Here is a 23,580-nt window from a genome sequence, read left to right on the forward strand (position 1 = left end):
ACACACACACACACACACACACACACACACACACACACACACAGAGTTTTCATCATTATATAGTAAGATAAGATAGTAAGATTGTCAAAAATACAGATCCACCTCTTTCTACTGAACTGTAGTTTTGTAGTGCACCGGATGCACCACCAGAGGTCAGTCTCTACTGGTGGAACAGGCAACTCAGCTGAGGAAGATGGCGACTCAAGAGTGGTGGGAATAATGCTACAGGCCTGGGAAAAATGAAAAAAGACTCTGCCCCGTTTTGGAGTTTTGCCACGTGTTACTTTATCTTGACATGACTTCCTCCAACTACAAAAGCAGTTTATTTGCCACATGATTTTACTCAACACATCAACTCTGTCCAGCCCACTGATGTGTCTGTATCCACCGTAGCAACAGGTGTCATTGGGTCCTCTGGCAAAAAGGGCACTCATTTCCTATCTATTCATTATTCTGTGGGCCATAAGCATTTAAACACAGCTAGACTTGGCCAAGTACGCCTACTGCATATTAGAAACACAGCATTGTAGGCTAGACAATGACATACATAATACTGATTTTTAACCCAAACACTGTCATATACTGTATACCCCAGTGAAATGTCAGGAAGGTATGAAGTCTTGAAGAAAATAGACACTGCCCAAACCTGGTTAGGCAACATATTTGAGTCATTTTAATCTTGATTATAAATCAAAATACTTAAAGTATTAGTCTTTTTTTATTGAATGTTGCAAAAAACTGTATCAAAAGACTGTTTAACTGTTTCTTCAGTAATAAAAGGCAACTTTTTTACATGAGGTAGTTCATCAAACTTTGCATTGTTTCTTTACAGACCTTAATAGTTAAAATGTATTTCTTTATTTGGTTCTATACATTGTACAATGGAATAATCTTCCTTCAAGCCTGTGATTGATCTTTATAGTGGCCTTGAATGGTGTCTCAGTGACTTGGAAAATGAAAGCTGTATTTTGTCTCCTGTCAGGGTTTGTTATGTTGCTATGTTGGGGGACCACGATGGAAATAATAATTATAGGGTTGTGTTGTAATTCTTGATGATTGTAACTAGTGCTGTACTCATTCTGTATTTTAAGTGATCAAACAAAGTAGACCGATCTTGCTTTAGTTTAATGGTTTTAAATAAAGGGCCATGCTTTCCTAATGATTTGCAAATGTATCTCACTCATTAATTCACTCATACACAACCCATCCTCACAAGAATTAAATAACACTTCACAGCTACAATAAGGAGCATATATGCACAATTTATGTCATTACATTGACTGTAAATACAAAAAACATTATGTACATTCCATGTAATTTATTTGTACAGTCAAGCCCACAGGTTCCCAGGTTACAGGTTTTAACATTAAAATGCAGCGCCAGCGCCACCAACAGAAGATATAATAATGAAAACAGTCATAAAATAGATTCAATGGAGGTGTTTGTGTAGGAGCGATCCACGGTGTCGTAGAACCTCAGACAGGCCTTGTAATGCAGCAGCTTCTCAGTCAGAGGGCTGATGGTCAGCGCTTTGCCCCGCACACTCAGGTCTATGTATCTGAACACCAGCAGTGAGAGAGACAGTGTTCATTATGCATAAATAATGATCTCACTGTAACCTGTATTTTATCTTGTAGATAATACTGTACCTGTAAGATACACTCCAAAACACGAGAGTATTTATAGCCATCAGTGTTGCCAGGAGGAAGAAGAATCTCTCCAGATTCCCATCATGCAATATGTTTGGGTAGAAGTTACCTGTAAAAGAGTGTCAGTGTAGTCACATTAGCATCTTATGCTAAAGATCATTTTGTATTTCAATCCAAGTCCACTGTCAGTATTATTTGTTATTGGAAGAAATCATGCAGTACAGTATGTGTACTCATTTTACCTCCAGAGATAAAGTACACCAGCTGAATGATGAAGGCTCCCAGAAAGCAGCCCCCTCCATAGGACAGAGTGAGGAAGTGCAGGGAGATGCCTCTGATGTGGCTCGGGGTCAGCTGGAAAGATATGAGGGAGCCTGCCAGACAGGAAGTGACAGCAGAAATACCTGATCATTTTCAACTGGCTTCATTGTCTGAGACATTGCTGTTGAGTTTTCCATTGTATGTCTTTGGTGCTTTGAACACCACAAGCCGGGTGCCATGTAGTTTCATTATATTTGAGAAAAGGCAGACATCTCTACGGCCGATATCTCCAACACTCTGCCACTCACACCAAAACAATCTAGCCTAATAAACAGCACTACAGGTAAGAGGAATAATATGTGTTTTTGATATCGGGGTGAACTGTCCCTTTAACACTGTCACTCACATGCGGGCGTGACGAGAGCCTCTGCGAGACCAAGTAGGATGTACTGAGGAGCCAGCTGGAAACACGGCATGGACGACACTTGCAGAACTTTTCCAGACAGTGTCTGCTCCACCAGGGGATACGCCTTCCTCTGCAGCTCAGACAAACCTGCGACCAGGACCGACAGAGTGGCACATGCATGGCCCAGAGCTGGAAGGGGAGGATGGACAGGGAGGGGTGATGTGAGAGGGGGCTGCAGAATAATTACGGGAGGAAAGAGGGAGGATAGGAGAGGCAGGGGAGCAAGAGAGACATTAGAGTTATGTGGGCATTAGTGAAGATGTGCATGTGGGCACATAGAGATACTGACTTATGACTTTTGCAGGTGCCAGAGGAGTTTTATCCATGGAGAGGTAACAGGTGGTCACACACTCGATCAGCGGGGCTAAGAGCAGCAGAGGGAGGATACTGATCACATTCATGGCGCCGATGGGCAACAGGAGGGTGTTCAGGTGAAGGTTTGAGTTCATCGTCTGTATGTAGTAACCTGACGGGATCTGTTGGAAACATATTCTTAGCTGTATGTGATAAAACATGGACATGATCCTTTTTCATACTTCATGATGACGACCCTTTATATTCCCAGTGACCTGCCTGTGTGATGCAGGCTCTGTAAAGCAGCTGGAGGCCATACAGAGGGAAGAGCTTGGCCAGGACTTTGACGTTCTCTACGTGTGTTTCACTGTAACGACCACCGTTGTTCTCCTTAGCCCGGTCCAGCCAAGATCCAACATCTCCGCTCAGGTGACGATAGTGGAGGCAGCACATCTTGATAGAGTTCAAGAAAACTCCCAGTGTGGTCAGTAATGATCCACCTGTGGGATGACAGACACATGAAGGAACAGAAGACTTATTGGTGCGATTCGTTACAAGTCAACATGCTGTGTCTACAGTATATTTACAAGTACTGTATACTGTAATAACTGAATAATTTCATGTCTCTTTTTGATGTACAGTATGTTACCTTTCTTGGGTTTATAGGTGAGTTTGTTCCGCATCATGTGTATGGCGATCAGAGCCAGCAGCACGGAGGTGAAGGGGATAAGGAAGCCCAGATTTTTGGCCACAGACTGCTGGATGTAGGCAATACCCAGAAACACGATAGTGGAATTCAGGTTGACCAACCAGTAGAACCTAAACATAAATAACACACAGATCACACTCAAGTTCATCCTGAGCATACTGATTGCAGATCCACCAAATTACATATGAGTAGACACATTAATTTTTAGCTGTGGGATATAAAGGGATATAGGGATAGAAATTTGGTCTGAGGTGGTAGTGGGCTGAGCCTTGAAGCTAGTGTGGGAATCCAGTCTATTGGTAGGCTACCAACTCTGTTGCACTAGCTTGTCGGGAAGGGAGTTAGATAATGCTGAAAAGTTAGGCTAAATTTTGGCGAGGGAAAAACTGCCATGGGCATTTTCACAGGGGTCCCTTGGCCTCTCACCTCCAGATATCTGAATGAAAACGGGCTGTATGGGTACCCACGAGACCCATGCAGTTTTGTGCAAAAAAAATGCCATGTCTCTGAGTACAAATATGTTATTTTTGCCTATTCTAAAAATGGTGTATTTACATATTTCTGCGTACTGGGGCTCCTTAACAGTATTGGGATTGCATAAATTGGGTATGACCGGGATGCTGAGATTCATGTAACTTCAATGAGCCCAGTTTAATTCTTGTATGATAATGCTAGTCACCCTAGCAGCCAATGCATTGTACTGAGGCCATTTTTGAAATGACATCACTGTATAAAATCACCTATTGTGGCCTCTAAGATAATCACAGCCCCATGAAACTTTACAACTACAAACTAGAGACCTTGGTCATTCAGAGGATGTATGGCTTTCATGGGTATATTGACAATAAATGGGTTTCTCAGCAGTTTCCAGAACAGACATGCTCACCATCAAATCGCCAAAAATGTAGTTCAAAAGTTCTTGATACCTAATCACAGCATCATTTTTATGGTGGTCCTCTAAGTCTAAGTGTCTTAATGTGATATTTTGGAGATGTTTTGCACTTTTATCAACTCTCAAGTGGTCAAAAATGCCTCGATTTAGCATAAAAATCTGTGAAACAAATGGTATTATCCCAAAATTGCTGCAACAACTTAAAACTTATGAATGAGCATGTGAATGGCCATCACATATTTCTGTCGTAATATTCTAAGCCCCTGAATAGTTACCTAAGCAAAATACAATGTGTATTACATATCTGTGACTAGAAGAACTTGACACACAGTGCTCAGACACATCTGAAATGAATCTTTAGGTTTCCAGCTTGCAGGTCATGTACACCACGTCTATGTGGCGCATATACTTTTGGCATGCTAATGATCTCCTTTTCCTCATTAAAAAAAACAAGAAAAATCTGTCAGTGGGTCTCAGAGGTTTAAGTCTAGACTAAAATATCTCAACAACTATTGTATGAATTGCCATGACATTTTGTACAGGTGTTCATGGTCCCCAGAAGATAAACCACACCAACATTGGTGATCCTCTAGTGACACCATGAATGTTTGTTTTTTAGTAAAATATCTTTACAACTATGAACTGGATTCCAATGAGGTTTGGTACAAACATGTTTCCCTAACGATGAGCTGTAATAAAATGGGTAATTGCTAAGTTTTCATCTCACACCATCATTAGGTAACTTTAATTTCTGACATTACTGACAAATTAAATCCACCATCACCCAAGGCCCACTTGTGAAGCATTACAGTTCGTTTGTTCTTACATGATGATGAAACTGATAATAGTAATAATTTCAATAGGTTGTTTGGAGTCTGATCATTGACTAACCAAGTAAATGACTGTACTGAGATGGCAACACCACCCACCAGTTGAAGAAGGACAGGAGCTGGTACTGATTGTAGCACTGCAGGCTGTAGGCTCCCATTGGACAGAGGATGGCCCGGATGCCTCCGATGCCCAGCGCAGCAGCCAGGAGGCCGGTGTAGAACAAGATCTGCTGATCCCGAGGCTCCAGCTGGTGTGTCATGTGATGAGTGTCAATGTAGAAATCTTCAAACGGAAATGCCACCACGGGCAGCATGGCTGTGCCTAGAAAGCACGATTACAGGTGATTTCAAACAAGAGTGTGACTTCACAGAAGCAGAACCATGACTCAGCAATTTACAGTAATAGAGTTACTAATGCTCCTAAAATGAGCTCACAGTGAAGGTTAAGATTCAACGTGTTAGATATATTTATGCATCTTTCTTGTTTATTTGACATATTAAGATGAATATTGTCTTTTAAATTGGCAGATTTGACTTTGCTCACATTACATTACATCTTATCTCACATTATAACAGAGATATACTGTCCATTCCCTCACATCAGACGAGATGTACAACCCTTTAACTGTGTCTTACCAAAGAAGTGAAGGAAAGCACACAGATAGAGCACCTTGGTCCTTCCCAAGCAGGTCTCTGCAAACCACCCAACCAGAACAGGGGTCAGGGTGCTGGCTCCTATAAAGCACAGGTTGACTGTCGCAGCCAGGTAGTTATCATAGCCCAGCTTCACGGTGCAGAACAGAATCATGTTGCAAACAATCCCAAAGAAAGTGAATCTTTCACACAGCTCCACCAGCAGCACACAGATGATAACTTGGAGCTTCTTGCGGGACTTCCTTGGGGTTCCAGTGTCTGGACGAGGGGTATGTGACAGTCGACGCAGTCGGCCTCTGCCCTCTGGCAGTCTCTGCAGGTCTCCTTCCACCATGCCACCTGGCCAGCTAGCTGGCTGCTGGTCTGCTAGGCTGGCAGGATACAGTCAGTACTGAACCACACAGAGCTCTGAATGAGATCTCCTTCCCTTCAAGGACAGGACCAGCAGAGGCCAAAGCTGGAATCCCTCACCCTGCTGTGACTCTGGAGACACGTAGGACTAGACACACCTACCTGCATCAGCCTGTGTCATGATCTTACTCAGAACTGTGGACACCTCACAGGGATCTGACACAGTATGTAAAATAACATCCAGGATTGACAGATGGGAGCGACGTGGAGAGCATCCCAGAAATATATATATAATTACCAACAAGACATGTGGCTGTTGTGTTTCTCATCAATGACTAAGAGCAATGGTGGAAAGTCACAAAGTACAATTATTCAAATACTACTTAATTACAGTTTTGAGGTACTTTTCAGCTTTTACTTTCATTTGTAACTAAGTATTTTCACGCTGTTGTGTTGCTACTTTTACTTTTATGTAAAAGATCTGAGTACTTCTTCTATTGTAAACTAATTGTAGGCCGTTGGCACTTAATTAACAAAATCATGTTTATCTGAAATTTAATTGTTTGCAATGAATAGAATAATCAATTAAATGATCATCTTCGACTCAAGGATCACATAACATTGCCTGAGCAGGGGGCTTTAGCTTTAAGAGACGTAAAACAAGTCAACAAATTAATTTAGTGCTGCAGCTGCAGTGTTTGTAATTACAAACACTCACAAAATGCCTCATCTCTCTGTGAAAGCAGCCCCTCAGTGTACGAGCTCATTTTGGAGCGCCTGCTGGTAATTAGACTCCCAATGTTAAGTGGGAGTGAGACAGCGTGCATGGGCAGGTTAACTGCCACTGCTGAACAGTAACTGCCTGTTATCACAGTGGGGAATAAACTCATTGTCTGGAGTGCAATCAAAAAGGACAGCAAACAGATTTATTTTTGGTGTGACCAAAATATGTATCACCACAATAACACCAAACAAATACCTTTAAAGAATCTGCAAATTTAGGCCTATTGTAACACCCACATCTCCTAAATAAGTAATGCTCAACTTCTACATTTTCTCCTTCCTTTCTTTCATGAGGAGACAGGAACTACAGCTTATAAAACATCTTATAAGGTCAGATGAAAGGAACAGCTGTGGCCTTGCCAATGATTTTATCAAGATTGTTTTCTGTAGGCCTAAATATTGTTTTCAGATATTCAAAAAATGTATATTTGAGTAGAAATCTAATAGAGCCATTCTTATTTAAAAGTGAAGTTGTGATCAGGCTGACAATTAAGAGATTCAATATTCAACAGAGCTTTATTGTAAGTCACCTATAACAAAAATGTGGCTGCATTATCATTCAGGTGCCAAGTCTTTCAGAGATATTAAAATACAGCATGAAAATATGAAAGTACCAAATATACCACCACAACTATTACTACAACTACTACTAGTGCTACTACTATATATTTATATAGCAATGTTCATACAAGAAATGCAGCACCAAGTGCTTTACATGCACTGGGTACTTTGCATGAAAATAGACAGAATGAACATAAAACAGGCCAACAAGCTGATTCAATATAAAAGGACATTTTAAAACAGTTTAAAACAAAAAAATAAGATGAAAATAGAAGACACGAGGCATCATAGTTCAATATTAGCAAATATAATTAGCAAAACCATAAATCTTAATTTATAAAAGAATTAAATCATAAAATCGGAAAACCATAATCATAAAATCAAGTAAGATACAATGCTTTAAAAAACTGCTGAAGTGTGAAATGAAGAAAGAAGAAAGAGTTTCAGACCTGTATCAATAAAGTCATGGCTAAAGGCTAAATGGTTTTAGGGTTTAGTTACTCTGCTTTCTTTTGGAAAATGCAATTTGCAAGATATTGCAGGACTATGGTCATTATAGTATAATAGATGTGAAAGTGTGGGATAATATAATATAAAATTGCATATGCCAACTTGGTTTGTTTTACATAACTAATCTCATTTACAAAAAAATGTTATTTTCTGACAACCCAGACTGCCTTGAAAAAAAGAATTAAAAACTAGTCGATAAAACAGACACTAAAACTCTTGTAATGTATTAAAGCTTTCACTTTATAACAGAAAAAAAGAAAAACTGACTGTTGAAGAGACAAACGTGTGGCGTCAAGCTTCACCATGGTTACGGAAACAGCCTCAAGTTGCGCGTGGGGGGCGTGGTGTATCATGGGAAAAAAGTTGGTTGTAAATCAGTTCCAGCGTCGGTGAAAAAGACAACAGACTTTCCTTCAAATAAACGCATAAAGGTGGGTAACGAAACGTTTGCAGTTCTTTCAGAATTAGCAAGAGACACTTAATATAAGTTATACACTGTGGAGTTAGCTGGGGTACTTGGCGTTAAACGTTCGTAGCACGATAAGCTAAGTTAGCTAGCTAACTAACGCTAGCTGTTAGTTTTGAGTGCTAACGTTAGCCTCACTTTACCAGCAGTTTTAACGAGCTGTTGACACCAGCACCGGCTAGTTAGATATGTCTGTGTATTATACATCAAAGGTCTGTAGATTAGTTAAGCAGATTTCAAACCAAACTTAAGGAAAACATACTCATGTGTCGACCTTTTGTTTTCGAAGCAGATATCGGCTAGCTATGTCTGCAGGGAGGATGCCCAACTGTCCTGCCTCTGCGACCAAGGGCTTTAGCTCGACCCCTGTCAAAAGTACTCAGGGGAAAGACACCCACACATCAAAGGGGTTGGACGACGACGTCCTATCCGACGACGAAGACACATTCTCTCTGCTGTCTCCCATCTATCATGACAGTTATGATAGTGAGGAGGAGCTGGAGCACAGCCCAGCTCAGCAGACTTCACCCAGGCACAGCGACAGCTCCAGACTCAGCGTTTCACCAGTCAGGTACTGCTGCATTTCTCAATCTTTGAGATACATTATGAACTGAGTCATAGACTGCATAATTCAGACGGACAAGATGTTAGTATGTAGTAGAGTATTTATGATGTACATCTGTTTTTGTTTCAGATGTGAGCTACCAAGAACACCTTCAATGCAGATGATGAATGCAGCTGTGGAGCCTGCAGGCTCACCGACTCTCAGTGCATGGGAAATGTGGCTGGTGAACAAAGCTAAAGAAGACCGTTTCAAATTGGAAAAACAAGCAGAGGAGGCAAGTCACAGTTAATTATAATGTATATCAATGTATAACTACGGCACTGGTCACTTTCCTTATATTCCTTTGCTTTTTGTGTTAACTATAAGGCTAGTCATAGTTTTCACCCTTACTTTAAAAATGTCCTTACCCCCAAACACACTTTATTATTGCATCACGTCTGAATCTTATAGTAGAACATTTTATATCCCTTGTATTAGGAGCGGTTACGGAAGGAAAAACAAGAACAAGAAGAAAAGGAGCAGGAACAGAAAAAGATTGTCATGGAAGAGAAAATCCAAGAATGGCTAAAGATGAAAAGACAACAGGTACAACTGTTACTTTAAATTCAGTAAAACCACACACAGCAGATTGACTGTCATTTGTCAGAATTTTAATCATGCAATAATGCTACACTACCCAGTGCTCACATGTGAGGTATTTGTTCTTGCAATCTCAGGAGAAGCATGAGCAACTACTAAAACTGAGCAAAAAGGAAGAGGAGACACAGAGGCAGCGGGAGAAACAAAGAGAGATTGAACAGAAAGCTCAACAGAAGTACAAAGACTGGCTGCAGAAGAAGAACCAGGAAAAAATAGAAATGGAAAAGAAGGCAAAAGTAATGTGGATTGTTCTATTAGTTGTCCTGCTTTTAGTGAAAATATTTCAAAGCTCAATGTTTTGTGATTATTGATGAGCAGAAATTACAAGATTGTTATACTTTTGTCTTGACAGGAGGAAGCTACTCTGAAAGAGGAGCAGGAGAAAGAGCGCCGCAGGAGGGCGGAGGAGAAGTTTAAGGAGTGGGTGGCAAAAGCAAATGAAAAAAGCAAAGCAAGTCCAAAATCACCCTCCTACCCCAAAAGTAAGGTCATTTCAGACATCTGGGAATAATGACTAGGCTTTATCAATTTTGGACTAACTGTATCTGAATAAGTGGAAAAATCTTAAACAATAGTAATACTAAGAAGGGCCCCTAAAAGGGTACAAATCTCCGCGTGTCTGGGTGCATGTGGGTGGGGATCGGGGAGTGCCGTGCAGGGCAGACTGTCTGTCCAGCTTGTCATGTGTTACAGTAGTAGAACAAAGAAGAGATGTGTCCCTCCTGGCTCCCTTACAGTCAAGTTGGGAGGGATTTATGAATCTCGTACCCTGCCTATCTTTGGTGGATCATAACATATTGGGTATGTAATAAATGTGCAGATTCCCCCGTTCCAAAATGAGACCAAACTTTGCTTTTGATGTCAGTTTTGAGCCATGACAAAGGCCAAAGGGTGGTAGACATTAATACAGATACAGGTGCTGTGTGGGGTGACCCACAAACCGCGGGTGTTCAGGTTGACCTATGGGTCACCTGTTTCAGGTGGGCGTATCATTAAGTGACAAAGCAGCATTCTGAATAGGTTATTAATAACCTAAAGAAACATTGTGCAGTAGTTTTTGATCAGGAATATCTGTTCAAGTCTGACATATTTAGATCTCTCTGTTAATAATTCCTGCTAAAAATATTTCCCTTTGAGAATGTGTAGGCCAAATACTGTGTTCCACCAGCAAGCAAGAGTGTCTCTTTCCACACTGAATCTGTTAAATATGCAATCCTGTAACATCATATAAACAAACCTCATAGGATATCAGCTGTGTGCGCATGATCATACCCTAAGACATAAGCACTTGAAAGATGGGTGTGTACTTGCTGTCTTCTTATGTTTGTATTTTTTTTTGTAAGATTATTTTGGTGGGCTTTTTTGCCTTTTAATGACAGGACAGAGAGTGAAATGGGGAGACAGAGAGAGAGTGGGTACTGACATGCAGCGCCTCTGTACATGGGGCGCCGGCACTATCCACTACGCTACCGATGCCCCATGTTTGTTCTTTTTGAACAGAAAACATGTTTGATATTGTGATATTTACTGAAAATGACATACAATATAGTCAACAGCAGGTTGGTTGTTATAAGCAATGCTAATTAGCTTTCAGCTCTGGTTTGCAGGTTGGGTTTGGGTAATTTTTTAATGCATATGTTTGCTGGTTGGGCGCAGCGGATTGGCTCTCAGAATGGGCTGGGTTGGTGCAGGTTTTAAAATACCTTGCACTGCTCATCACTTCTTGGTAATGTTTGTTAGCTTCACCAATTCACGGAAATGGCTTTAGGATTTTTATTTTGTTGATCACCTGCGGCCCATATCAGCTGGGTAAGAGGAGTGAGGAGTCAGTCAATAAAACAGACTTTTCATCACCACAACCATGAGAGATCCATGAACATACAGTCATAAATGTACACAAAAACGTTAGGCTGATGGGTTCTATAGTATGTGAGATTAGCTGCCGATAGACGGACAGATACACACACACAAGCTCTAACGCATCCCCCCTGGATTACACCTGGTGGAGATAATTGTTTTATGTTGTTTTTTAGACTGCATCAAATGTGTTTGAATCTTTTTGCTTCATTCTCCTAGCTGATATTTGTTATGTATCAGTTTTGTATTGCTTTAATTTCTTCCAGGTCCCTACGACAAATCCTACCCATCACCCAGCTTCTACAATCCAGTCCCCTGGAAACCGATTCACGTCCCTCCTCCAGAAACATCACAGAACAAGGCATCTGTCAAGAAACATCAAAAACAAAGAAAAAGCCAACAAAGCCCCGGCACCATTTTTAGACTGAGAAACTCTGCCAGTGCAGCACAGTTCCTGCAGAGGAGATGACACAGCAGACCAACGTCTTTTACTGATACGGTAGCTTAGCTACGGCTCAGATATGATTTCATCACCGCTCATCCACTCCACCACAGCTTGTGAGCCAAGGCTTGGCTGAATCACAGAAGTATTTCTGTTCTCCAATGTGGATGTGGTAATTAAGCTACCATGTCAAGATTTTGGTTTGTCATATTGTACACTGTGATTTTGCACTAGCTCAAATTAGTTTGTACATAAGGATGTCTGATTTTTTGGGAATGATCAAGATTTTTATATGATTTTATAAAGATGTTTATGATTTGTTCTGATACTTAAATCAGCTTTCACACCATAATAATGTCATTGCTAGACATTTAAATCCTGTAGTTTATTTTGTTTTAATACAGGCATTATCTAAGTTCTTTTTCCCTGTTGTTTTTGTCTTATTTGTGCCATCACAACACGTCATACCACACTGCATTTCATTGCATTTAATAAGGCATCAACCACACACAACCACACAACAGAAAGAAGGCGGCTTGTGGTCACAGCCAAAGATAGACCCGGCCTGGTCAAGTGCCCCTCACACTCACACATTGTTCTGTGTCCAGCTGTGCCTTGTTCTTCTGTGGGCTGAGATGACGACAGAACAAGTGAGGGGGTGGACGGAGAGAGGCAGAGAGAGAGACTGATTCAGATTGAGAGCCGTATGCTCATTCTGTGTGAACATCTCACTGTGATCTCAATGTGTGCAGCCTGAGGTAAAATGATTTCAATTACACGTTTTGTTAAGAGCATCCTGTCTTAAACCACATCTTTTCAATGTGTGTTGGTGTTTTGTTCATGCTTACTCTGTGCTTAACACCCCCTTTCTGTTGTTGAGTGCTGTGGAATGTGTTAGTTGACAGTAGTCAGCGAGGGGGCTAATGGTGTGAGGCGTTTTTTACGTGTACAGAAAACACTGGGGTCCAAAGGACAGCTGTTAAGACAAATGTCAAGTGTTTACATTCTGTCAATTGGAGGTTTAAGCTGTTTGCTCAGGGATATTTGCTCACTGAGTCTTGTAAGCAAAACCTGTATTCATAAAGATAAACAGCTCTGTTCAAAGTCAGCCTCCGGCACGTTGGCTCTCTGTGTACCTCTCGCTTGGTAAAAGGGTAAGTCTTACCAGTTAGTTATAAAACCAACTAGAGCTCAAAATGTCTAAATCTATTTATGCATAAGTCAGTACTTTTTGCAATGAATGTCTCAGGTCATCAAGTTTTATTTCTGCTTTTCCCAGGTATTGTAATCTGTTACAGAGCCGGAGTAGAAAACTATCCCAAGATGCAGTGGTGCAGGTGGGCTGGCAGTTGGAGATCACACCTACCAGGACAGGTAGGAGGTGTGTCTGTAATTGTATGAGAATGAAAGTGTGGAGGGCACAAGGAGTGACAGTCTAAAGGGCAGCGGTGTGGACTACACTTGTTTAAGACTTAAACAATGCGTGCGACAGTGTAGCGTAGACATGGAAACAAGCACAGGATGAAGAAACACAACTTTCTGATTCTGATTTTTACTTCCAGGATAGAAAGATGGATTTGAATCCTCTGCTATGGGATCATGTAGTTGATTTTTGAGTTGTTTTCTGAGTATTTGAATGACAGAAGAAGCAAGCTGTTGGAATATAACCTGGATATATCAGTTAGAGTATTTCATAATTTGTAGTGTTTTTTTTAATCTTACTGTGCCAGCTTTACCTGTGGATCACATATATTCAGCTTGAGCCACATGAACTGTCACACTACAGCTGGTATAAACCTGCTTTACCCTTTTTTTTACTGACAAGGATGTGACTGCTGTTTCTGTAAATAGTCTCAGTTTTTATTGACACAACTTGGAAAGAACCAGTTCTGTTGCATAGAGGCACAGAGGTCTCGGATCAAGTGTTTCAGCCTCAGTGTGTGTTTTCTGTGTATATATTCCTCCCTTCACCATGCAGTCTGCAGGGCCGGAGATTGAGGACTCTTTCGACTTTCTTTTTAAAATCATCCTGGTTGGGGACTCAGATGTGGGGAAGACGTGCGTGGTGCAGAGCTTCAAGTCTGGGATATTCATCGAGAAGCAGCAAAACACCATCGGGGTGGACTTTACTGTTCGCACCCTGGACATCGACGGGAAGAGGGTGAAGGTAGGTGACATGCACCTGCTTTTTTTTACTCTCTTCTCTCTCATTTCAAAGTTCAGTTTTTATCAGACATACACATAAATCACACCTGTTAATGCATAATCATTTCCACATACATTAGGAATCATTTAATTTGATTATTGGTATATTTTATATATCAACAAAAACATTAATGCGTGATCTGTGTTCTTAAAGTTGATCAGTATTTTTTTCCTGATGAGAAAGAGGAGTGGCTAACTGCTTCCTTCAGATGTCATCATCCGTGTGTTAGCTTTCTGGGTGTGTTAATTTGTTAACTGCATGCATGTCTTGTTATGCTAATTAGTTTGAGATTCTGTACACACAAGCGTTGCTCAAAGGGACTGAAAACGCTCAGTCACAGCATGACTGAATGACTTATGAAGTATGTTATGGAGATATTTAACACACATTTTGTAACATTTTGCAACCGTGTAAGTCAGGGATGTCAAACACACCTTAACACACCTGATATTAATGTACTTTCAAAGGCTAAGGGCTGCCAGGTTTCAGGAGTAAGTCAAACAGTGAGCAGCCTACTTCACTGCCTCCGAGGCTTTTCCACACTGAAAAAACAATGAATACTTACTGTGGTCATATTTAAAGATACTGAACATTGTGCAAAAATATTGTCAGTCAGCAGCTTCAGTACAAAAGAATCTGTATCAGACTTCTGTCTTAAAACAAAATTGCCTTCTGCTAAGGCCCTGCCAAAACTCTTGATCTGTAAATGGTTTGTAAGGCAGGGGATAACTATACCTGCTTCCTCAGTATTTTCCACTTAGTTTGTTGTGGTGATGCCAGCATTATTAAGCAGGAGTGGAAATGTATGGCAAAACATGTAATGACAGGGAGTAGTAGACATCTCAGGCTGTTCATAATCTGTTTTGTAAATGGATGAACGTTTTCAGAATGTACCTCTCAACACTAAAAGAAAGTGGAAAATTTGGAGGTGTCGTTATAGTCAAGGTTTTACTGGTCTGGCTCTCTTGAAATCAAGTTCACACTCCTGATTTGAGTCACATTGGATTGCTCTGTGTTTTGTGTTTATGCAGATGCAGGTGTGGGACACGGCAGGACAGGAGCGTTTCCGCACCATTACTCAGAGCTACTACCGCAGTGCCCACGGGGCCATGGTGGCCTACGACATCACACGCCGCGCCACGTTTGAATCTGTTCCCCACTGGATCAGGGAGGTGGAGCAGTTTGGAGCTGCCAGCGTGGTGCTGATCCTCATTGGTAAGAGGAGTGAAAATAAGTTGGTTTTTATTAGTGTCAGTAAACCCTAAAATATATTCCTGGACTCATGGACACAATACATCTGTGATTCTTAACCTTTTTTGTCTGACAGACAATCAGTCTCTCAACCAGTAACTCCAATCATACTCTGGTTTCAGCTTTTATTATCAGGATCATTCGTCAGCTATGGTCCATTTTTGGTGCAAACTTTTAGAAAATCTAACACAAATTTAGAGAAATGTATTGCTGCAGCGTTTTCAGTAAATAACACTGGCATTGTCTTTTCAATTGCCATATGTTTTTTTATCAAAGTAAAATAAACAAAGTGATGGAAATGACTGTTTTGGAAATAATATTTTGTCACATTTTTTTAAAAAATCCCAAGTTAGCTTGCTAATGTTTTAGCCTTAGCACTAAATATACACAAAATGCACAACATAAAGTGTTGTTTTTCTTATTATTTGCACATTCAAAGGAAATATGAGCTGTTTGGAAATGGCAGTTAATATACATATTATTGATGTAACAGAAATATTACCTTGATTTCCTCTTATTTCAGTTCCCATTGTGGAGCTAACTGTCCTTCTGCCATATGTATGTATGTGACATAGCTATTGCTGTGGTTACCAATTATACACACTCTAAAAAAAACTAAATAAATTTACGTCTCATACAGTGTTGTGGAAATGACCCAGAGGAACAGGTGTTCTTTTTTTTTTTTTTTTTTTTAATAAAATAAAATAATATAAAATAAAATAAAATACTAATATATGTTGGTTGGTATTTGTTTTTTTGAACAAAAAAATAAAATAAAATAAACCTAATATATGAACATGATTTTCATATAAGTGAGTATATTTATGTGTCATTTGTATTTGAAGTTAATATGAGATCAATATTAAATTCAAAATTAAGCAGGGTTGAATGTTCAAAATCTGACTCAGGGACAAAGGAAATGTTGCAAAAACCACACATAGAAAGACACTTTTTATAAAACAAAAACAATGACAGCTCTATAATTTAATTTTTATATTTTCTGACAGGGACTCAATTGTTCAGATAGTTGAAGAGTCAATGTAAACTGAAAATCTTTATCTTTGGGTTTTGGACTGTCGGTCTGTTCAGATGAAACAATCAGTCAATTAAACAATACATCAACTAACAGGAAATTACACGACTATTTTGATAATCAATTTAATGTTTAGGATATTTTTTAAGCANGGGATCGAACCGGCAACCCTCTTGCTGTGAGGCGACAGTGCTAACCACCACAACACCGTGCCGCCCCTGTTTAGGATATTTTTTAAGCAAATCTGCTGAACATTATCTGGTTCCAGCTTCCTAAGTGTAAGGATTTGATGCTTTTGCTTGTCACATCTATCTGAATGTGAACTAAATATTTTGGGGATTGTACTGTTAGTCAGAGAAAACAAGTGATATAAATACATCTTGTGAATTGTTTTTCATAGTTTTCAGTCACTTTAGAGATGATTAACAGTGTCAGATTACGATGGTAGAGACTGATAATAATAATAACATCCTTTTGTGCTTTTGGTGCTTTGCCCATTTGATAGAACTGACCTGTGTTATCTGCCAAGTGTTCAGCGTTTTCTCGTCAGAACATTCAGCTCTAAATAACATCATAGTTGCACAGATACCTGCTCCACTTTTGTTTTCAACACTTCCTGTTTGTCGTCGCAGGTAACAAGTCAGACCTTCAGGCTCAGAGGCAGGTGTTGTTCGAGGACGCGTGCACTCTGGCAGAAAACAACAGTGTGCTGGCTGCTCTGGAAACCTCAGCCAAGGAGGCTCAGAACGTCGAGGCGGCCTTCATCCTCATGGCCCGGGAGCTGCTGGCGCGCAACGGCATGACCATGATAGATGAGATTTCCCAAGACTCGTCTCAGTTTATGTTAAGTAACAGCTCCCACCCTGTTCACGGTGCTGCGTCTTCAGATAAAAAGTGTGGATGCTGAATGGACTGAAGCGGGGATGTATTGTTGTAGTTTAGGAGAGACTACTTATGTTGCATTGTGTGTTTGAGTGTGTGAAAGTTTTGTACACATTGACTTTTAATATTTATAGTTAGTAGATTCAGTAACGTTTAAATCACAGTTGCGTATTTTGTAATTTTCTCCTGAGGATAACTGCTGCTGAGTGTGACAGTGACTGGTGCAAGTCTGTACTAAGACTGTACTACAGTATACACAATGTTTTGAGTGGACAAGCAACTCTGTGTCTTTTTCATCCTTTTTAATCGTTCCTTTGCACAGTATGGCTTTTTCAAGTACATTACCACAGTTTTAACGTACATTTTAAGTCGTTTGCAAATCACATTTAGTGAGACCTGTCAGTTACAAATATAACAAACCAGCAATTTGTATAATTTTCGATGGTGCTGCAACTGCAAATACAGTCTTTCCTCCCACAAAAGTCCTCTTTTACAGACGCATGTAAAACATTCATTATTTAACCATTTAACAGAAAAATAGCACCTTTTTTCCATTCCTGTTGAAACTGTGGTATCATTCTGTATCGTTCTAACAGTTTTTACAAATTAATACTAAAATAAAATTACCCTACACATGATTGAGCTTAAAATCAAAACCAATGAGGTACTAAAATTAAACCTGGCAACTTAATCTCATTGGCATTAGTGGTTACGCATTCACCCTACCTTAAAAACAACTCAAGCTGAAATATGACAGCAGTAAAAACAAACACCAGGACTGGACTAGTTAAGACCTGCTGGGGTGGGGGTGCATTTTAAAAAGGCAAGATGATCCAGTTAGGTAGAAAGTTGTGCGAAGAATAAAATCCATCTTTATCTGGACAATATGTCACAATATGTCACAGGTGAACCGGCAGATGTGTTTTTATAGAGCTCTCTCTAAATCGATCTGAACATTATCCAGTTTAAGGTGTAACTCTCTTTTAACTCTCACCCATGAACTTACAGATTCTCCATAAAAGTCAGAGTGTAGTAAAAATACATGTAACTCAACACCCAGACACTTCTTAATCCATGAGCGTTAAAAAAGAGAAAGCTGATACGGACTGTCATACAAAGGCAAGAAAAGACACAAGAAGCAGTAGATAAACTTGACATATACAGGTAGTACATAGTGCCGTTGGAAACAATGATGTGTGTGTGTGCATGACTGATTTCAAATGGGTGTAACTTTCCTACATCTAGTGTTAAAACTGCATTTTTATTGCTTTTTGTAGCTTATTCTGTGGCACTTTATAAAAATCTCTAAGAACAACAAGCCACTGAAACAGCCACACCTCCCCTGTGATGATCAGGGGCATAAACAAACAAAACACTCTAGTTTTTTTATACTACCAGTTAAGGGTCGTTAGAGCTGTTCACTGGACGGCTGTGAGATGAAGCCACAGTTTGAGAGCCACTCATCCTACTCCAGAGGCCAGCCTTCCTGCTGAAACACCAGCTCCACTGCCTCCTTCACATCCTGCACCACAAAGGACGGCTGCAAGAGGACGGGGTCAAAGCGGAAGTCCCTGTGACCGTGGAAGATTTGCTGCTCTGTAACAGTGTGCGTTGTGTCCGAGGGCAGCTCCTGCTGGTCTCTGCTGTATACTCCCGTGCACACCAACATGGAGCTGCACCCCTCTGGGAGGTCCTCCTCTGCCCCGAACACACTTGACGCTCCGCCTAGTTCTGATGATGTCATTTTTTGGGCATCTACGGTTTCTGCCAAGGGATCTACACCTCCTCCGCCACTCGTTGCCTGCATTTGGGCCTTGGTGCGCCGAGAAGCCTGAAGGTAGCGGTTGTAGAGGTTGGCGCCGTATATGTCAGCCATGGGGTTATCACTATAAAAAGAGATGGAGTGACAACACATTAAAAGGAGCTTTTACTTCAAATCAAAGTTTTTGTGTTAGACAAAAGGACAAACAGCAAAATTCTTAAAGATGAAGTTGGTAACCTTTATAAATAGTTAAAGTGTTTATAACTTAGTCATAACTTTTAAAGCTGTCAGAGACAGATAGGCTCTACCGCAGCTCATGGAAAACAACCAATCAGAGTCGGGGAGTTTGTAACACAGCTGTCAATCATGTCAATCACAGCTCGTGAACTGCAGTCAAACTAGGCAGCTCTGATCAAATATTAATCCAGATTCTGTTCTGTGTTGCCTATTTCTGTCCTAAAATGTTTTCAGAAACGTACGTTTGTGTACTGTTAAGCTGTAAAATGAGAAGGTTTTGCTCCAGGCTGTGTGTTCGGCTCCACTGTTTCCAAAATGGTGGCTGGGTCAAAAGCTTTCTCATTTTATAGCTAAACAGTACACTAAAATGTTTATATATCTGAGGCGACGAATAGGCAATGTAGTAATACAATTCATATTTGATCAACTAGTTTCACAGTTTGACCGCAGTTCCCCAGCTGGCACCAGACGTCAGCATGATGTCAGAAAGATGCTGGACTCTTATGTCAGACAGAATTTAAATTTTGGTTGCAATGAAAATGGGGTCGGCAATATTTTAAATGTCTAATGACATCAGAAGTTCATGTGTGGACGTTTACATTATGACGTTTTGCAGACGTTGTGTTTTGTTCTCTATACCTTACAACTAACTGTTGTTATTCTACATTATGATGAAGTTTGCATAAGACGTATGGATGTTGGATTTCAATTCCTTAAGAACGCACAAACTAACAAAATATCAACCTCATATGTGGTCATTGGGCAGCATGGTGGTGTAATGGTTAGCATTGTCACCCGAGTTTGTCAGTGTGGGTTTACTCCGGTTTCCTCCCACAGTCCAAAGACATGCACGTCAGGTTAACTGGTGATTCTGTATTTGCCATAGGAGTCAGTGTGTGTGTGAGCATGAATGTTTGCCTGTCTCTATGTGTTAGCCCTGTGATAGTCTGGCAACCTGTGTACCTGGATAGGCTCCAGACCCTCCGCAACCCCCAACAGGATACGTGGTTATGGAAAATTAAGAAATTAATGTATGTGGTCAGTATTCTATGTCAAATTGACGTCGGCATTAGACATTGTCCTGACGTTAGGTTTTGGTCATCCGACGTCACAACTTAAATTCAACCAGCTATCAACATCTAACGACATTGGTGTCCAGCTGGGTCACAAGCTGTGACTGATATATGATGATATATGACTGACAGCTGCATTAGAGACTCCTCAGCTCTGATTGGTTGTTTTCATTCATGTGCGGTAATACCATTACAAGCTCTACAAGGCAGAAGAATCATAGACAGAGGGACATGATTTTCTTCACGTATTATCTGCCTTGTACCGCTGTGTCAATGTCATGTCAGTAGATCTAACAAAAAGTTATTTTTCTTAAAATGACCAACTACAGCTTTAAGTGTCAAATGTGGGATTAAAAATCCAGAGTTGACTGAGTCGCTCACCCTATAGCATACAGCCTCTTCACAGGTGTGTTCCAGCCAAGTGTCTCAGCTTGCTGTCTAATCAGCAGCTCAGCGTAGTTATAAGTCACCACGCTGGGTTTCCCGATCAGAGCCTCGTACTTCAGCTCATTGCCTGTGATCTTCTTATACAAGCTCTCCAAGCACACCAGGAACATACCGTGACCAAACCTACGAAACAGGGACGTTCAGTATAATAACACTTTTAATAATGTTTAAGGGTGTGTGTTTTTGACACCCACACATACTGTACCTTGGATTCTTCGCCTCGGCCATCCACAGCAGGTCCATGTTACAGGCCAGGACGGGGATGTGAGGGTACTGCTGCGAACTCCAGGTATTTTCTGGGTTTCCATTTGTCAGGAGCACATCAACAATAAGCTGGAGGTTGGTCTCCCATCTGATTGGCTCACCAAATAAGATGACAGCTATAGCAACAAACAGGTGACGGAAATAATAAAAAAGCCAGCCATACTGTACCTGATTTCATAATTATTAAGCGTTACACTTAAAGCTACAATGAATGCGTGTGTACACATACCGTCTATTGGCCGTAAGCCTTTGGTGGGGGGAATCTGTAAGACATCATACACGAATTGATAAGATGTCTCATCTGTAACTGAACATAAACTGGCTCCAATATTAATAGTACTTACACTGCCTTTGGGCCTTCTGTCGTGATCGACGACATCTAGAAGAGGATATGCCTCCCTGAGCATATCTATGGTAATAACATCCTGAAAACCCAGGCTGAAGTTTGGTGGATTTAAGTCAAACAAAGGTGATGAAAATGATGAGACACAAAACACACACATGAAGGAAATGCTTTTGTCTAACAAAAGAATCACAGATAGCACCTGCTTGCAATGGGAATGTTTCATTCTGTAATTTGTTTCCTGAGGTATAAACTAATATATTTCTCTATACATTGGGAAGTTATTGGTGGGTTATTCTGAGATTTGTTCAGAAAAGAAAGCAAGAATGGAAATCCAAGGCTTCAAACATCCACACGTCTTAAATGAATGACAAACCCTACACGGGAAAAACAGAAAATCCCTCATGACAGATAAAAACAGTGTAAGAAATCTATGAAAGGGCCTCACTGAGACAGTCGGATAGCAAAACGAACAAAGGGCACACAGATTAAAAACTGATAACAAAGTGGAATGTGAACAAAAATAAACTGAATCAACAGAACATGCAACCTTCTAAGGTCAACATCCAAAGAGAGTCCAGAAACCCCTGCTGAGTCCCTGATTTAAGACAGGATACTTGTGAGCGACCTCCTCCACAGGACCCTGTCCCGACACCAGCACGCGCATTTTGTGGAATTGGGTAAACATTCGCAAAGGACTGTGGGACAGCATCACCTGGTCTGGAGACACCTGAGGGGAAAAAAGATCAATATCAGAGATCAAAACACAAAACAAATCAAGCTGAGGTGCAAGTTAATGATGTTAAATGTCCACTTTACCTCTACATCAAGCATTTCTGACAGATGCTCTGCTTTGGTCTGCCTCATGCAATTCCCAGCATTGGTGACAAACACCACAGGCACCTTGTATTTCCCATTGCTGTCCACCAGGTTCCTGAAGACCTGCTTGGCTCCAGGGATTGGCGTCCTGCCCCGCACCAGCACCCCATCTATGTCAAAGAGGAGCCCGAAGGAGCCGGAGCCCTGAGGAGGGAGCTGGGCCAGAGAGAGGTGGCATGTGCAAGATAAAAACATAGGGTGTTCATTAACTCGCTGTGATACTACAGGCAGAGCACTTGTCATAATCTCTTCACTTCAGACACAGTGAACTGAATTGAGACTTTGTTCCCAGAGTATATAAATTATACACCAGTTTTATAGGAGCAGATAACTCACTGATAAGTGAACAGTGTGAATAAGATAGTAATAACTGAGGTTGTAAATGTGTGGTGTGCCAAACACAACAGTGAGGTCATCAACAGTGTGTGCTGTGATTAGCTTCAGCGTGTTTCTTTCCTGCAGTTACATTTCTTCTCATTCAAAGTGGACACATAAAGTGAAACAGCCAGCTGTGATAAAGACAAACAGTACACGTCGTTTTCTTAACTCTCCATTCACCTCTGTGTTCATTTAAATAGTTTGAATAAAGCATTCACTTACATGGCTATAATTTCGTGAGGTCGAAGGCGAGGTGACAACCAGTTTTGCAGCTCCTTCGCAGCTTGTTTTCAGCAGCTGCCAACCGGTTTTTAAGGACCTCACTCTCTGCATTTCTCCACAGTCCAGGCACTTGCGTATAGAAGCCGGGTAAACAACACACAAAGCTGAGCTAGCTTTAGCTTTAGCTAAGCTATCGGTAACTGTCTACTTAGCAAATGTGGCGGCTGAAGAAATGGGTCATGGTATGTCAAACAATACGAGCCGGTCAATACTTAACTCTGTACTATCTCCTCATGCTGCTGGTGAAGCTGCCTCCATACAGTACACAGCAACAGCAACCTCCGACTACACAATATGAGCATGCGCAGTTCCGTTTACATACCGGAAACACTTGGGCTTGTTCATGATTGCAGTTTTTGTAGAATTGAAACTGAATCAATTACTAAATTATTCTTAATTGAAACTTAACTGCAACATTTCAAACATGAACGCTTTTGATTTCAATATTATAAACATAACTTAGACGTATGTAAGATGTCATAATACATTATGTTTGAGTGTATTGTAGTAATATTCATAAATGAAAATAAAGTCAGGTGAAATTGATTGTAATTGTGGTTTACTGGGGCTATTTCACACATGCTGGTTTTCCTGTTAACTCTTATAACCTACAT

The 23,580-nt window shown here is 40.6% G+C and overlaps 4 protein-coding genes across 5 annotated transcripts; 2 read left to right on the forward strand and 2 right to left on the reverse strand.

Annotated features, from left to right (window-relative positions):
• Positions 1–1,255: 1,255 nt before the first annotated feature.
• Positions 1,256–6,127, reverse strand: slc15a5 (solute carrier family 15 member 5). Its single transcript, XM_050073265.1, has 9 exons — positions 5,738–6,127; positions 5,201–5,423; positions 3,320–3,489; positions 2,950–3,170; positions 2,666–2,852; positions 2,317–2,505; positions 1,892–2,023; positions 1,650–1,758; positions 1,256–1,558 (listed from the first exon to the last, which is right to left on the reverse strand). The coding sequence occupies exons 1-9, from the start codon at positions 6,087–6,089 to the stop codon at positions 1,417–1,419; spliced, it is 1,725 nt and encodes a 574-aa protein (XP_049929222.1). The 5' UTR covers positions 6,090–6,127; the 3' UTR covers positions 1,256–1,416.
• A 2,156-nt stretch (positions 6,128–8,283) lies between these two features.
• Positions 8,284–12,348, forward strand: ccdc34 (coiled-coil domain containing 34). Its single transcript, XM_050072528.1, has 7 exons — positions 8,284–8,391; positions 8,719–8,997; positions 9,121–9,265; positions 9,469–9,576; positions 9,708–9,866; positions 9,983–10,112; positions 11,754–12,348. The coding sequence occupies exons 2-7, from the start codon at positions 8,732–8,734 to the stop codon at positions 11,954–11,956; spliced, it is 1,011 nt and encodes a 336-aa protein (XP_049928485.1). The 5' UTR covers positions 8,284–8,391; positions 8,719–8,731; the 3' UTR covers positions 11,957–12,348.
• Positions 12,349–12,483: 135 nt separating this feature from the next.
• On the forward strand, positions 12,484–17,581 carry LOC126407541 (ras-related protein Rab-19). Of its 2 annotated transcripts, none has more exons than XM_050072530.1 (5): positions 12,484–13,083; positions 13,209–13,303; positions 13,908–14,096; positions 15,167–15,350; positions 17,052–17,581. In XM_050072530.1, the coding sequence occupies exons 2-5, from the start codon at positions 13,253–13,255 to the stop codon at positions 17,324–17,326; spliced, it is 699 nt and encodes a 232-aa protein (XP_049928487.1). In that variant the 5' UTR covers positions 12,484–13,083; positions 13,209–13,252; the 3' UTR covers positions 17,327–17,581. The 2 variants fall into 2 exon arrangements, with proteins under 2 accessions (XP_049928487.1, XP_049928488.1); XM_050072531.1 differs by having other exon boundaries at positions 12,484–12,687.
• Positions 17,582–17,588: 7 nt separating this feature from the next.
• Positions 17,589–23,516, reverse strand: hdhd5 (haloacid dehalogenase like hydrolase domain containing 5). The gene is made up of 8 exons (XM_050072527.1): positions 22,907–23,516; positions 22,247–22,462; positions 22,045–22,157; positions 21,429–21,522; positions 21,314–21,347; positions 21,026–21,200; positions 20,755–20,943; positions 17,589–19,187 (listed from the first exon to the last, which is right to left on the reverse strand). The coding sequence occupies exons 1-8, from the start codon at positions 23,015–23,017 to the stop codon at positions 18,767–18,769; spliced, it is 1,353 nt and encodes a 450-aa protein (XP_049928484.1). The 5' UTR covers positions 23,018–23,516; the 3' UTR covers positions 17,589–18,766.
• Positions 23,517–23,580: the final 64 nt, after the last annotated feature.

Source organism: Epinephelus moara, chromosome 20 (assembly GCF_006386435.1).
Source record: "Epinephelus moara isolate mb chromosome 20, YSFRI_EMoa_1.0, whole genome shotgun sequence".
NCBI lineage: Eukaryota > Metazoa > Chordata > Actinopteri > Perciformes > Serranidae > Epinephelus > Epinephelus moara.

What these genes read in the sequence shown, in the direction of transcription:
- slc15a5 (XM_050073265.1), bottom strand. Translation starts at nt 6,089, where the DNA reads ATGGTGGAAGGAGACCTGCAGAGACTGCCAGAGGGCAGAGGCCGACTG. An exon ending in ACAGAGCCTGCATCACACAG is followed by an intron (nt 2,853 to 2,949) that starts GCAGGTCACTGG and finishes TGTTTCCAACAG; the next exon opens with ATCCCGTCAGGTTACTACAT. An exon ending in GGTGTACTTTATCTCTGGAG is followed by an intron (nt 1,759 to 1,891) that starts GTAAAATGAGTA and finishes ACTCTTTTACAG; the next exon opens with GTAACTTCTACCCAAACATA.
- ccdc34 (XM_050072528.1), top strand. Translation starts at nt 8,732, where the DNA reads ATGTCTGCAGGGAGGATGCCCAACTGTCCTGCCTCTGCGACCAAGGGC. An exon ending in CTCAGCGTTTCACCAGTCAG is followed by an intron (nt 8,998 to 9,120) that starts GTACTGCTGCAT and finishes TTTTTGTTTCAG; the next exon opens with ATGTGAGCTACCAAGAACAC. An exon ending in ATCACCCTCCTACCCCAAAA is followed by an intron (nt 10,113 to 11,753) that starts GTAAGGTCATTT and finishes AATTTCTTCCAG; the next exon opens with GTCCCTACGACAAATCCTAC.
- LOC126407541 (XM_050072530.1), top strand. Translation starts at nt 13,253, where the DNA reads ATGCAGTGGTGCAGGTGGGCTGGCAGTTGGAGATCACACCTACCAGGA. An exon ending in GATCACACCTACCAGGACAG is followed by an intron (nt 13,304 to 13,907) that starts GTAGGAGGTGTG and finishes TTCACCATGCAG; the next exon opens with TCTGCAGGGCCGGAGATTGA. An exon ending in TCGACGGGAAGAGGGTGAAG is followed by an intron (nt 14,097 to 15,166) that starts GTAGGTGACATG and finishes GTGTTTATGCAG; the next exon opens with ATGCAGGTGTGGGACACGGC.
- hdhd5 (XM_050072527.1), bottom strand. Translation starts at nt 23,017, where the DNA reads ATGCAGAGAGTGAGGTCCTTAAAAACCGGTTGGCAGCTGCTGAAAACA. An exon ending in CCTCACGAAATTATAGCCAT is followed by an intron (nt 22,463 to 22,906) that starts GTAAGTGAATGC and finishes TCTCTGGCCCAG; the next exon opens with CTCCCTCCTCAGGGCTCCGG. An exon ending in ACAGAAGGCCCAAAGGCAGT is followed by an intron (nt 21,348 to 21,428) that starts GTAAGTACTATT and finishes GATGTCTTACAG; the next exon opens with ATTCCCCCCACCAAAGGCTT.